Raw genomic sequence first — 17,166 nt, forward strand, 5'->3', positions numbered from 1 at the left:
AAATAAATGTTCCATAGGCCTAGCTAGTTCATCAAACATGCAATTGGTGTGAAGCTGTTGTTTTTTAAAATTTTTTAAATGTGTGTATGTGTGTGGTGATTGTGTAGAGCATGCATGTGTGCACAGGTGTGCTCCAGAGTGTGGAGGCCTGAGATTGATGTCAGGAACCTTCATTGATCATTTTTTCTACTTTGTTCTTTGAGACCAGGTCTCTGAGTCAAACTCAGACTTGTGTTGATAGCCAGCTAACTCCCAATGACTCCATCTCCATCTTCCAAGGCTGGAATCACAGGTGGATGTCACTGTCACCTTGCATTTAAATGGGTTCTGGGGATCTGAATGGATTCTGGCTCCTTTGCTTTGCACAGCAAGTGTTTTAACCACTGAGTCATCTTTTCAGGCCTGATTTTTTTTTTTTCCTTTAACTCTTTTTTGGTAACCACTCCATCCATGATTCTACTAAGTGACATACATGTTGGAGCCCCACACAGTAATTCGTAACTACAGAAAAGTTGGCATGTTGATGTGCCGCTTCTGTCAATATGTGCCTCATAAACTCGTCACAACCTGAAGGGACCTTGAGAATCACCTTGATTAGGAGTCCACCTCCACCCCCAATATCATGTCAGTCTTTCGATGAGACCACTAATAATGGTGGGCTCATCAAAAGTAACTGTTTACCATGATGCCTGAGTTAGCTGAGTCCCATCAATTGGAATTGCAAAAGTTGTCCCAGAGCAAAGGGATTTGGTCAGTTTCTCCTTTTGGCTCACCGCCTTTTAGGCCTAGAGGTTCTATTTCGATCTGAGGTCACTGAAACTCTCAGATCATGAGTGTTTCTATACTGTCATTAGGTTGTGAGGCCATTGAGTTCAGTGTGGTCAGCCTTCTTTTTATCACTGCTTGGCTAAGAAGTCCTTGTAGGCACCAGTGTAACATGGCCCCATTGAGGTCTGTCTGACTTTCGTTCATTTAAAGCCTGGGACAGAATTTCCCTGTGCAAATCAAAGGATAATGAGTTGGTGTCTTAGTTTGCTCTCTAAAATGCTTAAGGTGGTTGGTGTTCTCTAAGTATCCTGACGGTTATCTTAAAGGAGGGAGAATCGAAGCTGCTGCAGAGAGGCTTTACTACAAGTGGCTTAAAGAAGAAAACATTTTATTCTATTTTCTTTATAATGTGAGAAAATATGTTCTTTTAGTGTACATTCTGTGGGATTTGACTAATGCACCAATTTCTGTGACTAACATAATCAAGATTCATAAATTTAATTTATTATTATTATAAGGCGTGTGTGTGTGTGTGTGTGTGTGTGTGTGTGTGTGTGTGTGTATGCATTCATGCATGCATGCATGCCTGTACACAAAGGAACATGTGTGGAGGTCAGAGGACAACTTTGGGAATTAGTTCTCTCTATTGTGGGCTCTAGGGATCATACTCAGGCCCTCAGGCTCATATGGCAAGTATTTTTACTGTCTGAGCCATCTTGCTAGCCCCATAATCTGCATTTAGAGTGGTTTTGTCACTCCTCAGAGCTCCGTATGCCTCTTTGCTGTCACCTTATCATCTTTGGAAATTACTGGTCATATTTTCATTCTTACAGTTTTATTGGTTCCAGAATGTTCAAAAATAGAACCACTGTGTGTCAGTCTTTGGAGTCTTAATTCCTTTTCTCAAGTGTAGTGCATTGTGATTTGCCTCTGTATACTATCAATGGCTAGTTCCTTTTTCTAGCTAAGTAGTTTCCATTGTTTGGCTATCACATTTTGTTTGTCTTTTGCTGAGTGAAGGATGTTGGCTAGATTTCAGTTCTAGCATTGCTGCAGTGAGCTTCTTTTGAGGATGGGAGATGTGGGGAGCCTGTGCTTCTGAAGGGCATATAGGGACCCAAGATGTGTTTCCATGCTGTTCTGCACTCTTCTTACTGTCTTTATCTATAGAATTGAAACCTGAGTATTGGGCATGTTTGTTCTGATTGGAGGGAGATAGCTAGGACAAACAGATGCAATAGTAATTCTGTATGTCACTCATGTTCCCAGTCTATCTCTGGGACCAAGTTATGTGGGTGATCAGCAGTCTGCAGCATGACTTGTCAGGAAAAGTCCCTTTTAGGAAAGAGATGAAGAAGACACACTTACCCCAGTGCTGATCGGTTCTTTACTGGCATAGCACTCAGGCTTTGGCTATTTTTTGTGGTGGGAACCCTTTTTGTTCATTATATCTGAGAATTTTAGCCATAAGGATAATTGAATGATGTGTTGTTGATATTTAGTTTGTACCCTTTTAAAGATTTTTTAATTTTTTTTTTTTTTATGTGTATGAGTGTTTTGCCTACATTACACAGCACAATTTCCTTCACCTTTGGCTTTACCTTTCCTGGGGTCTGCCTTGCTTTTTCCTATCTGCCTGACTGTCCTTCGGAAGATATGCTGTCAGTGGGTTTGTGCAATTTTAATAGCCTGTGTTGTTGCATGTACTTAGAGAAGCTTGAGGGCTGCATTAGGAATCAAATGCAAATTATTTGTTTGTAAGGTTTTTTTTTTATTTCCTTATAATTAAGCTCTCCCCAAAACTAGTGGTCTTGTGGTTTGTTTCTAGTTATCCTATGCTTTAAATCTTTCCTGTCTACTTTACTTTGATTTTGCTGACTTTGAAGACTCCTGAAGCTATAGGATAGGTGGAGAGAAGCACTTTAGTCTGGCTTCTTGACTAGGCTGTTCATCTCCTTTTGCTTACTGACAGGTTTTGTTGTTTGAAACAGGGTTTCTGTGTAGCCCTGGCTGTTCTGTTTCCTTTTTTTTTGTTTGTTTGTTTGTTTGTTTTTTGTTTTTCGAGACAGAGTTTCCCTGTGTAGCTTTGTGCCTTTCCTGGAACTCACTCTGTAGCCCAGGCTGGCCTCGAACTCACAGAGATCTGCCTGCCTCTGCCTCCCGAGTGCTGGGATTAAAGGCGTGCACCACCACCCATTGCCTGGCTTTTTTTTTTTTTTTAAGGCTTTATTTCTAGTTGTTTGTGGATGTAGACTAGTTAGCCACTGAGGTCTATATTGTATACTGACCATATTTAATTAACCATATCAGGTTTGAAAACAGAGGCAGCTTGGTACATGTTTTCAGTGTACAGTTCTGTGAAATTTGACTAACCCATAAATGCTGTGGTCATCATGATCAGGATTTATAAATTTTATTTTATTTATTATATTATTGATACAGAGTAGTATCATATTTTGTGTTTCACTGAGTATCTTACTCATTGTAATCCATGTCTCCATAATCTTACTACTGAGAAAGAAAAGAGGTTACTAATTAATCTGTAATATGCCATTGGTTGTAATATGCATTCTTATTTCGATGTCATTAAATGGGTGGAAATGTGAACTGAATGTGGATTAGTGAGATATAGGTTATATTTAAAGTTAGATAACCAGTTCTGGCTCTTCCTACCTGTGTGATCTTTGGCAAGTCAAGGCAAAGATCAAGCTTTGCAAATTTTGGTGGGTGGTCAGCATTCTGTAGCATAACTTGTCAGGAAAAATTCCTTTTAGGAAAGAGATGGAGGAGACATATTCACTGGCCCCGGTACTGACAGATTCTTTACTGACATAATGCTCATGCTCTGGATCTTTCTGTGCTGGGAACCCCTGCACAGTCTTCCTCATCTTTACCTTTCACGAGGTCTGTCTTGCCTGCGTGACTGTTGGCACTTCATTTTCTTCTTTTCTCTATAATGGGGAAAATAATGCTTTTTTGACGCCTCTGATGTTTTTGGTGTGAGTGGTGCATTAGGAAGCCCTTGATGGAGCTCATCTGTCATCATCTCTCCCTATCCTCATGCTACCCCGTTCTCAGCATGGAGTTAGTGATTCAGTAGTAGTAGCCAAGAAGTACTTAGGAATGAATGAAATATAGAAACAAATGAAGTGGTCACCAGTGCATACTCATTTACTTTCCTTTTGAATTTTAGAAAGAAGGAACTCTCAGCCACCAAGAAGGACCGTGTGAGTCATTGTCTAACAATATGTGAAAACATCGTGGCACAGTCTCTCAGGTAATTTTTTTTAATGATTTATTTATTTATGTATATGAATGTTCTATTTGCATGACTGTATGACAGAAGAGGGCACCAGATCTCATAGATGGTTGTGAGCTACCATGTGGTTGCTGAGAATTAAACTCAGGACCTCTGGAAGAGCAGCCAGTGCTTTTAACCACTGAGCCATCTCTTTAGCCTCTTTCCTTCTCTCTCTCTCTCTCTCTCTCTCTCTCTCTCTCTCTCTCTCTCTCTCTCTCTCTCTCAAGATGTCTTTCAGGTAATTGTATTTGGAACTTTCTAAAGAAATAAAAACTGTTCGCTGGATAGTGGTGACACAGGCCTTTAATCCCAGCATACAGGAGGCAGAGGCAGGTAGATCTCTATGAGTTCCAGGACAGTCTAGTCTACATAGTGAGTTCCAGGACAACCAGGACTACCCAGAGAAACCTGGTCTTGAAAAATCAAAACCAACCAACCAAACAAACAAAAACCCCAAAACTAGTATTTTCACTCTTAATGCATTAGCATATCCTTTGTACCTCTAGCTGTCTTGAAAAAGTTCGTCTAGGCTAAGTGTGATGTGGTACATACTTGTAATCCTGGGACTTGGCAGGCTGAGACAGGAGGATCTTGAATTTGAGTTTAACCTGGGCAACATAGCAAAACCCTGCTTCAAGAAAAATCTATTTAAAATAAGGGTGCTTTCACCACAATTCTAGCTGTGTTGTAAGGGTATCAGGGCTCTGTCATGGGTAATGTTTTCTTTTTGGCATCTTATGTATGAGAATTTTAGCCATATAATTGAATGGTGTTTTGGTATTTAATTTATACTCTTTTAAGATTTTTTTTATTTTTTATTTTGTGTGTGTCAGTGTTGTGTTGTCAACTATATATTTGCTCCCTCTGTGCCTGGCACCCACAGAGACCGTCAGAGGGCACTAAAATCTCTTTAACTGGAGTTGAAGATGGTTGTAATTGGCTATGTGGGTGTTGGGAACCAAACCTAGATCCTCTGCAAGAGCAGCAAATGCTCTTGTCCACTGAGCCCCCTACTTTTTATATTTTTGAGACAAAGTCTCATTTAGCTCAGGATGACCTCAAACTCACTATATAGCAAAGGATGACCTTGAATTCCTGATCAAGTCCACCTTCTGAGTGCTGGGATTATGGACCTGATATCTCAGTTTCTATTGCTATGACCAAAAGCACCATGACCAAAAGCAGCTTTCGATTACATGTCCATGTAACAGTCCATCACTGATGGAAGTCAGCAACTCAACAGGAACTCAACAGGGCAGGAACCTGGAGGCAGGAGCTGATATAATGGCCATGGAAGGTGCTACTTACTGGTTTGTTATGCATGGCTTGAACAGTCTGCTTTTTATGGAAGCCAGGACCACAACCCCAGGGGTGTCTCTAACCACCATGGGCCAGACCCTCTACCATCAATCACTAATTAAGAAAATGCCCTACAGGCTTGCCTGTCTGTAGCCCCATTTTATGGAGGCATTTTCTTAATTGAGTTTCCTTCCTCTCAGATGACTTTAGCTTATGTCAAGTTGACAGAAAACACCTGGTTTTAGAATAGAGCGTAAATATAAAAATCTACCTTAAATAAAATAGAAAATAAATTCAACTTCGGGAAGGCATTGGAAATGTATAAATGAAAGGCTTAATAGTCTGTATTGTGAATCATTAAAGAAAAGACCATTATTTTAATAAGAAAATAGATAAAGAAAACAAGTATTTCAAGAAAGAAATTTGACTGGGCTACTTGGACAGAGGCAGGAGGTTCATGAGTTATAGGCTAGCCTGTGCTTTATAAAAGCATGACCTCTTTTTTTTTTTTTAGAAAAAAAAAAAAAAAGAAAGGGATTGGGTGCAGATTGGGCTCAGTACTTATTTCATGTTCCCTACATTAAAAGTTCATCTTTATTAGTTGTGGACTGAATGTTTTATTTTCCATTCCAGTCTATATGTTGAAGGCTTAACCCCATTCTGTAACTGAGACCAACTATGCGTTTTAGTAGGTGAATTCAGTGCTTACTCTGTCTTCTTGGGGTTAATGCCACACCCACAAAGTTTTGTCTCCTAAACTACTCTTCAGGTACCAGTCGCAGGCCAGCTGTGGGAAGCCTTTGAGTGACTAATATGAGACTTGTCTGACCCTTCTCTTTAGGTTCAGGAGCTTTTACTTTTCTAGGGTGGTTTGTGGAACTCAAGAAAATACGTTTTCTGGCTTGCTACAAGGAAGCCAGGGTGTAGATATTCAGAGGGTAAGGTATGGCAAAGGGAAGCCTGGCACCTCTATGCTCTTCTCTCCTAGTCCTCCATTTGTGCACTAGCATGGACTCCAGTTCCCAAAACTGAGACATGTGTAGTGCTTTCAGCCATCTTGTCTGTTGGATTTTGCTATAGCAGCTGGAGCAGGGAAACAAAATAGAACGTTGTCACCTTATAAGTTGGCAAACAACATCATCAGAATTTTTGTCAGAGGTAAGACACATGGGGCCACGATAGAGACAGAGACCCTGGCTTAAAACCAAAATCTGACCACAACAAAAATCAACCAGAAATGCAAAGAAGCATAGGAAGTTACAGTTTGTAGTAAGAACAGTTAGTCGACATTGACCCAGAAATTAAAGTAGGTTAGCACACAGAACCATTAAAACAGTGTAACTATTTTGTGTGTTTAAGAAGCAAAAGGTTGAGGGTATGGCAAGTAGAAACAAGACAGGAGAAAATCTGAGCCTAAACTAAAATAAGGCGACAGCCAACTCCTCATAGGAAATGCCTGCCAGAATCCAGGGAAATGCCATCTGTAAGGCATGCTGTCCCCAGGAAAAATGTCTGTCATTGTAACCATGCATGTTACAACCTGTTCTGTGACACTGTTCTTGGGGGAGATGTGAGTAAATGTTCGTTCAACCCATAGGGAAGTATTAACAGATCAAAGTACTGATACCACTAAAATCCAACTTGGTGACTCAGTGAATGTATAAGGGTTACTTATAGTGGTAACTTACTGGAACGTGGACAACTCAAAAGGCAATGCATCACCAAAAGCTCACCGTAGGCATGGATGACAGCTCACTAAAGCTGGAAACCTGGAGCTGTCTGTACAACACAGACCTCAACATTTCAGGAGTCTCCCTCCCCTCAACAGTCCTTACTGCTTTATAACCCTAGTGTCTTTTTCAGGGTTTCTATTGCTGTGATAAAACACTGATGAAAAGGAGTTTGGGGAGGGAGTGGTTTATTTCAGCTTATACTTCCAGATCACAGTCCATCACTGAGGGAAGTCACATCAAGAACTGAAACAGAGGCCATGGAGGAGTGCTGCTTACTGACTTACTTTCATGGTTTGCTCTTCCTGCTTTCTTATAGCACGCAGAACTTGACCAGCCCAAGAGTGGCACCACCCACAACAAACTAGGCCCTCCCACATCAGTCATTAATCAAAATGTGCTATCGACCAAACTGATTGGGGCATTTTCTCAATTGAAGTTCCCTCTTCTCAAATGATTGATTATAGCTTGTGTTAAGCTGACATAAAACTAGCCAGCACATTCAGGAACAGAGGGTCATTATGAATCTGGTAAGTTTCAGGAACTTCCTGAGACTTGTGAGTTGCTTACTTCCTGAGTCTTTTTGTTTGTTTGTTTTGTTTTTAATTTTTTGTTTGTTTGTTTGTTTGAGACAGGTCTCTTTATGTAGTCCTGGTAGTTCGACTTGCTATGTAGACCAGGCTGATCTTGAACTCACAGAGACCTCCTACTTCTCTCTCCTGAGTACTGGGATTAAAGGCATGTGCCACCATGCCCAGCCACTTCCTGAGTCTTAATAAGCATTCCTTCAGAATTTCCTGATTCTTAAAGTGCTTGCTATACAACATAGTCCTTAACTTCTTTATTTTTTTATTACATTGATTGATTTTGTGTATGTTATGAGTGTGAGTGTGCGTGTAAGGTCTACGATATTTGCTGAGTGCCATGTCTTACTTCTTGCTCTGTTTGTGTTGAGAATTGCTGATACCTTTTTCTTCCTCTTAGGTTTATGGATGTCTTTCACTTCTTTTGAGACAGAGTCTCATTGTGTAGCTCCAGCTGGCCTAGAACTCACAGAGATCCCCTTGCCTCTGCCTCCCTGGTGCTGGAATTAAAGGCATGTGCTAGGAGTTTCTGCTTAGAAGTGAAAGAATGAGACTGTAGATTAACAGTCCTTTAGATTAAGATCCTGAGACAAGAGTCTGCTTTTGATGTTTTAGGAATAGCATACCCTGTTCCTTTGTCACCAGGATCACTTCCAGAATATGCCTTGTGTTACAGGTTTGAGGTACTTCAGAGTTCTGCCCACATGGTCCACCAGCCTCTCCTTATGGCTGGGCTTAGCTTGTTGGATCATGACATATCAAACAAGTGCTCTCAACTAAACTTACTAAAAATAGTTCACATATAGTACCCAGATTCCAGTTTTTGTGACACCAGTATTATGTTTCTGCCAATATAAAAGCCTTGTGGCTACGGAGTCTAGTGAAATGGGGTTGCACCTTGAAGCACCTTGAAAGTGTGATTAAAAGGAAATAGAGGAGATGTCTTGGCTTACTGGTTTTTCAAGGCTTCAAGGATGCTCTCTAACAGTAAAAGCAACCTTTTTACAAAGCACATCGCTACCTAGGATTTGAGTATCCTAGACAGTACCTTTTAAAGGTGTTTACATGAAATCTTAAAGAGAAAAGGCAATTAGTATCAATATGCTGTTCCCTGCAGTCCACCTTTATGCAGATATTCTTAAGTTTTAATGTGATGTTCTTTCTTGTACCAAAATTTCATTTAGATCCCTCATTGCATTTTGCCATCAGGTCTCCTAACCCCCTCATGCCTGTGACAATCTCTCTCTTTTTTACTTAGAAATTCTCCAGAATTTCAGAAACTCTTGGGCATTGCTATGGAGCTGTTTCTGCTGTGCAGTGACGATGCAGAGTCAGATGTCAGGATGGTAGCTGATGAGTGCCTCAACAAAGTCATCAAAGTAAGAACCCTGTGGATGTGTGCGTCTGTGATTGTTGCAGGTTAAGAGAACAAGCTTTCAATGAGCATTCTCTTGCTTTGAATGAACTATCCTCAGGATATCTACATATCTTCCATTTGGAACATGGGACTTGGAGGGCCTGGGGTATTTGCCCATGAGCAACGAAATGTGTTCTATCAGCAAGAACTGTTTCTTTTGCACCTTATAGTGCATAGGTTAGTTATTAAGGGCATCTGTGTGACCATTGGTTGCCTGTTTCTTAAGAGGAATGTCTCTGTGGGCCCCACTTTTGTTTGGGCATTGCTTGGAGAACCCCAAAGCACTAGAAGAGCAAAGATGGGCAAGTGAAGTCTGGCATTCCTTCTTTCCTAACAGAGGTAAGACAATACTACTTGTTGGTAGCAAGACCTAAATGGGGAGAAAGAGGGACCAGACATGATACCGAAGCCAGGAAGCTCTAGGCACTCAGTGGCCATGCCAGAGAGGTGAGGAGAGGCCAGGCACCCATCTCACTGTGTCATTGCTTCCTGATACTTAGTGCAGATCCCTGCAGCTACACTCGGTTCCTTTGTTCCGTTTGCCGCTATGACACAGGATGGAAGTCCTCCTTCCCTGCCCTCATTAGTTTCTGTTTGCCTTTTTTTTTTTTTTTTTTTTTTTTGAGATAGGGTCTCACTATATAGCCTTGAGTAGCCAGGAACTCATGTAGATCAGGCTGACCTTGAGCTCATAGAGATCTAACTGCTTCTGCACTCTGAATGCTGGGGTTAAGTGTGTGAACCACCATGCCTGATTTCTGTTCCCATTCATAATGTTTTGTAAAATTGTTTTTACCATTCTGACATACTCCTCTTAGGAGTCTCATGCCTGTTCTGGTTGCCTCCTTTCATATTGCCCTTGAGTTTATGAATGAGGCTTTTGAACAACTAGTTCAAAGTATCCCTTCTACCTCAAGTTGACTGCCATGGGGTAGGCTCTGTGACAGAGTTCTCAACACTTCTTCCTAAACTGTTTGTGAAGGATGGCTAAGGAGAATGTAGCTAGAGTTTTCCTGCCTGGCCCACAGTCGGGACAAATCTCTTTCACCTGCCAGTCCCACAGCCGCTCAGACCCAACCAAGTAAACACAGAGACTTATATTGCATACAAACTGTATGGCCATGGCAGGCTTCTTGCTAACTGTTCTTATATCTTAAATTAATCCATTTCTATAAATCTATAACTTGCCACGTGGCTCGTGGCTTACTGGCATCTTTACATGTTGCTTGTCATGGCGGCGGCTGGCAGTGTCTCCCTGACTCAGCCTTCTACTTCCCAGAATTCTTCTCCTCCTTGTCCCGCCTATACTTCCTCTTGCCTGGCTGCTGGCCAATCAGTGTTTTATTTATTAACCAATCAGAGCAACACATGTGACATTCAGAACATCCCACAGCAGGAGAATGTGAACCTCATTGTCCTGTGCAAGGATCTTTTCTTTAGGCCTTCACATCCCCCCCTACCACTCTTCCTCCTCCTGGGTAGGGTCTCAGTCCTGAAATTGAGAGGCATCGTCTCTTTTCTCTCCTTGAAGGCTGTTTTCCTTATAATCCTAGTTTGGGTGAACCAGAACTCACCTAACAATGGTTCTTTTCCTCCCTGTTAAAGCAGAACAGCTCTTTCAGTTCCTTCCCTGTGTCTTTCTTGTTAAAGCACCATATTTGATACTGGCCATGCAGTTACTCTCCTTTCCTTCACGAGTCTAGCCTTCCTCAGGATGACTTGTCTGCCGAGGAACTTGTTTCAGATGGCCTGCTGCAGTTCTTGTCTCGATTCCTCTGCTCCGGGCAGAGTGATTCCTGCCACTGAGTAACTGAACAACTTGATGGGAGTGTCTTCATTTCCGGGGACCTAAGTGTCCTCAGTTATAAAGTGGAATTTGTCTTTATGGTTCATATGTGAGCATGTTGATGTGTTTGTATGGTGAGACACATTCCTGTTAGTAGTGGAATTCTCACTCTTGCCCAGGTACAAGGCATGACATGTCATTTCATTGTTGCTTTCTACTTTCTGTTAATGGATCCATGGATCCCCTTTCCTAAGGAATTCTTTCCATATGACCAGGCCATAGTCTTTTGGTTAGCCTACTCTGTGGTCAGAGCTGACTTCTCTGGTACTCAGGTTTCCAGGTATCTCTTTGAGGTTGAGGAATGATTGGGGTGGGGCAGCCTTTGGGAAATTGCTCTTGTCCCATCCCAGCATCTGCACATAGTGTCTATCTTTGTTTGCTTGCTTCATTTGTTTCTTTGTTTGCTTGTTTGTTTCTTTGTTTTTTCCTCCCTCCCTCCCTCCCTCTCTCCCTCTCTCCCTCCCTCCCTCCCTCCTCCCCTCTTTCCCTTCCTTCCATCCTTCCTTCCTTCTTTCCTTCCTCCCTTCCTTTCTTTCTTTTTTGTTTTTTTCATGACAGGGTTTCTCTGTGTAGTCCTGGCTGTCCTGGAACTCACAGAGCTCCGCCTGCCTCTGCCTCCCGAGCACTGGGATCAAAGGTACGTGCCACCACCGACCAGCCGTAGTTTGCTTTATTTTGGTGTGATAAAACACCATGACCATAAGCAACTTAGCGTTGAAAGGTTTTCTTTCATCTTATAGCTTCTAGTCCATTATGAAGGAAAGCTAGCACAGGAACTCAAGCAGGGTCCATAGAGGACCGGTACTTACTGGCTTGCTCCTCATACAACCCAGCATCACCTGCGCAGGGGTGGCACTGCCTACAGTGAGTAGTGCCAATTCTACATTGATCATTAATCAAGGAAATTCCCTTCAGACTTGCCTCCAGGCAATCTGATGGAGACATTTTACTCAAATGAGGTTCTTCCTCCTGGAGAATTCTAAATTGTGTCAAAATGACAAAATCCCAGCCAGTGCAGTGCCTGTATTTGTGTCTCATCTCCCATGTTGGCCTAATGGCTGGATTGGTTTCACCTGTTTTACACACTTGGTACATTGGTGACCCTCACGTGGGTCTCATATGTCCTATTTCAGTTCTTTCTTCTCCAGTCCCAGACACCCTTGCTTTCATTATTCAGGATCAGGTCGGGCTTTCTTTGACATTTCTTGATCTTTCGTCTTCAGAAGCAAAAAACCAAAGAGATAATACAGTTGCCTTGGTTGGTAGGTGGACATTAAAAAGGACAAAGAGAACAGTGTGACTCTAAATTGCCCAGATCCTAGTTATTTCACCTGCAAGCATCATTCCCTTTCAAACCTGTCTCCTCGTCGTCTTTTTCTGTTTTGGATTTTCGGGGTAATGTTTCTCTATGTAGCTCTGGTTGTCCTGAAACTCACTCTGTAGACCAGGCTGGCCTCAAACTCAGAGATCCACCTGCTTCTACCTCCTGAGTGCTGGGATTAAAGGCGTGCACCACCACTGCCTGGCTCAAACCTGTCTTCTGTGGTGGCTTTTTATTAAAGCTACTGCTGGTCATGATGGCTTAGTGCATGTTTGAGGCCACAGACCATAGCTCTAGGTTGCAGCTTCATGTTCTGGATCTTTGGCTGCTCATCTCTGCTTCCTTTCTGTTTCTTTGTGGTTTCTATCTCTGATGGTGTAGATTCCAGCTTTGAATAGCATAGCCCCGAATGTAAGTCAAGCCAGTCTCTCATTCTTTCTTTCCCTTCTGCTTTCAGCCTCTTTCATGTTTCTGCCTCTTCAGCTGCTACAGTCCGCAGGGTAAGCAGGTAGGGTGGACCAGGATCCAGCTAGGTATGTTTACTGTGGCAGAGCAAAGGCAAGGCAAAGTGGGAGAATGGGATGGCTTCAGGCCAGGAGCAGGGAATGGGTAGGAATATAGAAATGGTCAATCCAGGACTGTTGACTTCTTGTAAGAATTGCTATGTGTGTATCATAAAGACCAGTTTCTAGCCCACAAAATGGGCAAGCATTACCTGTCTTTTGTGTTGGAAATACATTGAAGTCTGACAGCCAGGTGGTGTTCCTGCCCTCAAGTGATTTATATATAGTTTTGGGTGGTAGAGTGCATGGCATAAAGTGCATGGCAGCAAGGAGGAGGTCATTTCTACCTGGGGAGGTGGAGGTGGTATCCTGAAGCAGGAAAGACCTTCCCACTGTACCTCCTGCCTGGAGTTTGGCTCAGAAATCAGAGTGGGTCCTTCTCATACTGTGGAGAGTCGGGTGCCTTGAGGGTCAGTTCAAGTGGTTTGTGTCTTGGTAGAAAATGAGGGCTCCTTGTAGATCATTGGCTTTGTGTGGAAGCCAGTCCTGTTAGGGAGTGGAAAGAGGGACCTCAGCTGAGGGGAGGGCATGAGCTAGGATAGGTGGCAAGCTATGAGGTAGGTGGTTGGGCTGTGGGGTTTGTTTGTCAGCCATGTGTGGAGGCAGGCTGAGGGTTGTGGGAGAGGAAGCTGTGATGAGGGCCCCAGGGAAGAGCCATGTTCTGCCCTTAGTAGACTTGAGCTTTGGTTATCTCTGCTACAGAATGAGGTAGGTTTTGGTTGACAAAACATTTATGTAGCTAAAACAGGCTTTGATGTACTTTTTTATTTGAAAAGTAGTCTTTTAATATGTTTGTCAGCTTGATTTGCTTCTTTTGTTCAAACTGTAGCAGCAGAATCAGGATTTAAAATTTGCTGGTGGGGCCAGAGAGATGGTTCATTGCTTCACAGAGGTTACTGCTTTTGCAGAAGGCCTGAGTTCACCATGAGGTGGCTCACAACCACTTGTAACCCAAGTTTCAGGGGATCTTGTGCCTTCTGACCTCTGCATGCTCCTGTACACACACTGTACATATACATATACTCAAGCACACATAAAATTAATTTTTTTTTTTAAAAGTTGGTGGAGGCCAGGTGATGGTGCCCACATGCCTTTAATCCCAGCACTTGGGAGAGAGAGAGAGACAGGCAGATCTCTGTGAGTTCGAGGCCAGCCTGGGCTACAGAGTGAGTTCCAAGACAAACTCCAAAGCTACAGAGAGAAACCCTGTCTCAAAAAAACCAAAAAAAAAAGTTGGTGGAATGTTTCACTCCTGAATCAGTTTTCCAGAGTGTGCCTTTCAAGCTCATTGGGTGGTAAAATATCCTGAAGGGAGGATGGATTTGACTCAGAACTTGAGGTCACAGCCCATCGTTACAGTGAAGTTGAAACAGCCGCAATCAAGGCAGAGAGACAGTGCATGTATATGTGCTAATCCTCAGCTAACTTTTTCTACTCTTAGTTAGTCCAGGATCCAGACCCAGGCGATGGTGCTGCTCATTTTCAGCCTGGGCCATCCCACTTCAATTAAGGCAATCGAGACAGTCCCTCACGAATAGCCCACAGGCCCACCTGGTCTAGACAGTGTCCATTGAGACTGTGTCCAGGTAGTCCTAGGTTGTGTCAGGTTGACAGTTGGAGCTAACCAGCTCTTCTTGGTCTCTAGATAGCGGGCGCTGCATGGGTCTGAACAGGAGAGCTGGGTCACCTCCTCTCTCTCCACAGTTTTGACATGCCAGTTTAGAAGAGCAAGTTCTAGGGACAAGAGTAGGGAGCCCTTCTCTTTTGTGGACTCTGTGCCATTAGCCTTGACTGTGCCTTGAAGTTGGACACGTAGACCTTATTTCTGACTTAGCCCAGAAGTGAGCAGGGAAGGTCAGGAAAAGAGCTGTGAGGACTGGTAGACTTCCTCACTGACACTGAGACCTGGGGTGAATCAGGGAGTGAGGCTGTGACTGTCCTTGCCATTTTGGAGATTCACATGTTCCCTGCTAGACAAAGGGGCTCAGATCCCACAAGTACAGAGCCCATACCCTTCTTACTTAGAGGTTACTTGAGTTATCCAGGTGAACTAGTGAAGACTGAATGTTTACTATGGGAGTTTAGGGTTAATCTTAATTTGATGTTATATAGTATTTGATTATCATAAATGTTAAACTTTTTCCTTCTGCTGTTTTTATCCTAGTAAAGACCTGAATTTAGAATTTCTGTGTACATTTAATTTTTTCCTAACAAACAGCTTTGTATTTAGTTGCTGTTATGTTACTTTTCCTTAAAAATTGAAATTTTGGTTGCCATTTAGCTTTATTTATAAGTATGGGTAGAATGTATGTATCTTCTATAACAAATCTCTTGTATCTATTTACAGGCATTGATGGATTCTAATCTTCCAAGGCTACAGCTAGAACTCTATAAGGAAATTAAAAAGGTGGGTCTTTGCTCTGTATTATTGAAAAGATCATACTGTTTTCACTGTTGAGTACAGTATGAGATTTTTATCTTGCAAATTATTAAGCAAAACTGTTAGAAGGAAATGCCATTTGGTGGAGCTGACTTCAGTCATTTGGTGGAGCAGACTTCAGTTTTCTTTAAAAACCTCGTGTTTGTTAGATGAAATGGAAATTTAAAGCATCAACTCAATGTTTTAAAAAAGATTTATTTATTTTATTTTTGGGGATGAGTTTTTCCTGCATGTATATCTCTGCACCACGTGTGTGATGTGCCCATTGAGGTCCTCTGTAAGAGCAGCAAGTGCTCTTAACCCCTGAGCTATCTCTTCAGCCCCTGGCAACTTTCTTTTTTAAATAACTATATTTTTCTAAGTGAAGCCCCTCTGGACCTCAAAAATCTTGAAGTAGTTACCGGCTACTTTACACATTTAATTGGGCTTTCTCTGAAAATTAACAGTGAAAGTGTATGTTTAATAACTCCAAAAGAGGATGCAAACAGCTCCAATACAGTAAACCCAGCTGTAGAAAGTGCTTGTGACTCTTAAATGTAACACATCACTTGTAAACCCCACTCAGAATGGTGCTCCTCGAAGTTTGCGTGCAGCGCTGTGGAGGTTTGCTGAGCTGGCTCACCTGGTTCGACCTCAAAAATGCAGGTAAGTTGTAGCTCTGTATTCTTCTTAAGATTTGTTTTGGTAGATAGCTAGTTCTGCCAGCCTTGTATGTCCAGTGCAGATGTCCACCCTTCAGAGATCATTCTTGTCTACTCGAGGTTGCCTATTCTTGCCTCTTCTGGTTGCTGTCAGTATTTCTTTCTTATATTTCTTTCCTAACACCCTCTTTATCAGGAGTATTTGCATATACTCTATTAATGTGCTTCTTTTTTGTCCCATCATTCCTCAAGAGACTTATGGGATGTGTTCCTCAGAGTAACATGGTCTTACCATCCATTCTCTGCTGGATTCTCATGATGTATTGGTTAAAGATACTTGCTAAATCATTGAAAATTGAAACTGATCTCAGCTGCAGCAAGTATAGCAGTTATTGAAAAATAAACATTTGTATGTCTTAGTTAGGGTTTCTATTGCTGTGAAGAGACACCATGACCACAGCAACTCTTATAAAGGAAAACATTTAATTGGTGTGGTTTATAGTTCAGAGATTTAGTCCATTAGCATCATGGTGGGACATGGTGGTGTGTAGCCAGACATGGTTCTGGAGAAGGAGCTGAGAATTCTACATGTTTTGTTTGTTTGTTTGTTTGTTTGTTTGTTTGTTTGTTTGTTTGAGACAAGGTTTCTCTGTGTAGTTTTGGTGCCTGTCCTGGATCTTGCTCTGTAGACCAGGCTGGCCTCAAACTCACATAGATCCGCCTGGCTCTGCCTCCGAAGTGCTGGGATTAAAGGCATGCGCCTGGCGAATTCTACATTTTGATCTGAAGGCAACAGGAAGTGAACTGAGACACTGGGCGTGGTTTGAGCATATGTGAGACCTCAAAGCCCATCCCCACAGTGACACACTTCCTCCAACAAGGCCACATCTACTTCAACAAGGCCATACCCCCTAATAGTACCATTCCCTATGAGCTGATAGGGGCCAATTACATTCAAGCTACCACAGTGTAGTATGAACTACTGTGAATGTTGAACTGTGCATAAAATTTTAACTTGTTGATATCATGTGACCCCCATGGTGCTAGGTATTGAATCCAGGGCTTCAGGCATGCTAGGCAGTTGCTCTACCACTGAGTCACATACTCAGCCCACCCATCTGGCTTATTGGCTTGAATAACAAAACAGGGCTATAGTTTTATTAGTTCCTTCTTTTTCTCTTAAGCTGGCCAAATTTACTGCCCATGTCCCAAAGACCCTTGGCTCTATCCATCAGAAACTGGTAGAGTGCTCTAAA

General features: G+C 42.3%; 1 protein-coding gene across 1 annotated transcript in view; it reads left to right on the top strand.

Annotated features, from left to right (window-relative positions):
• Window positions 1-17,166, top strand: part of Htt (huntingtin) — a 140,664-nt gene that overhangs the window by 15,064 nt on the left and 108,434 nt on the right. Inside the window, exons 2-5 of the mRNA XM_059275738.1 lie at window positions 3,962-4,045; window positions 8,941-9,061; window positions 15,177-15,236; window positions 15,835-15,914. Coding sequence (XP_059131721.1) covers window positions 3,962-4,045; window positions 8,941-9,061; window positions 15,177-15,236; window positions 15,835-15,914 — 345 coding nt within the window. The remainder of the gene's footprint in view (window positions 1-3,961; window positions 4,046-8,940; window positions 9,062-15,176; window positions 15,237-15,834; window positions 15,915-17,166) is intronic.

Source organism: Peromyscus eremicus, chromosome 10 (genome assembly GCF_949786415.1).
Source record: "Peromyscus eremicus chromosome 10, PerEre_H2_v1, whole genome shotgun sequence".
NCBI lineage: Eukaryota > Metazoa > Chordata > Mammalia > Rodentia > Cricetidae > Peromyscus > Peromyscus eremicus.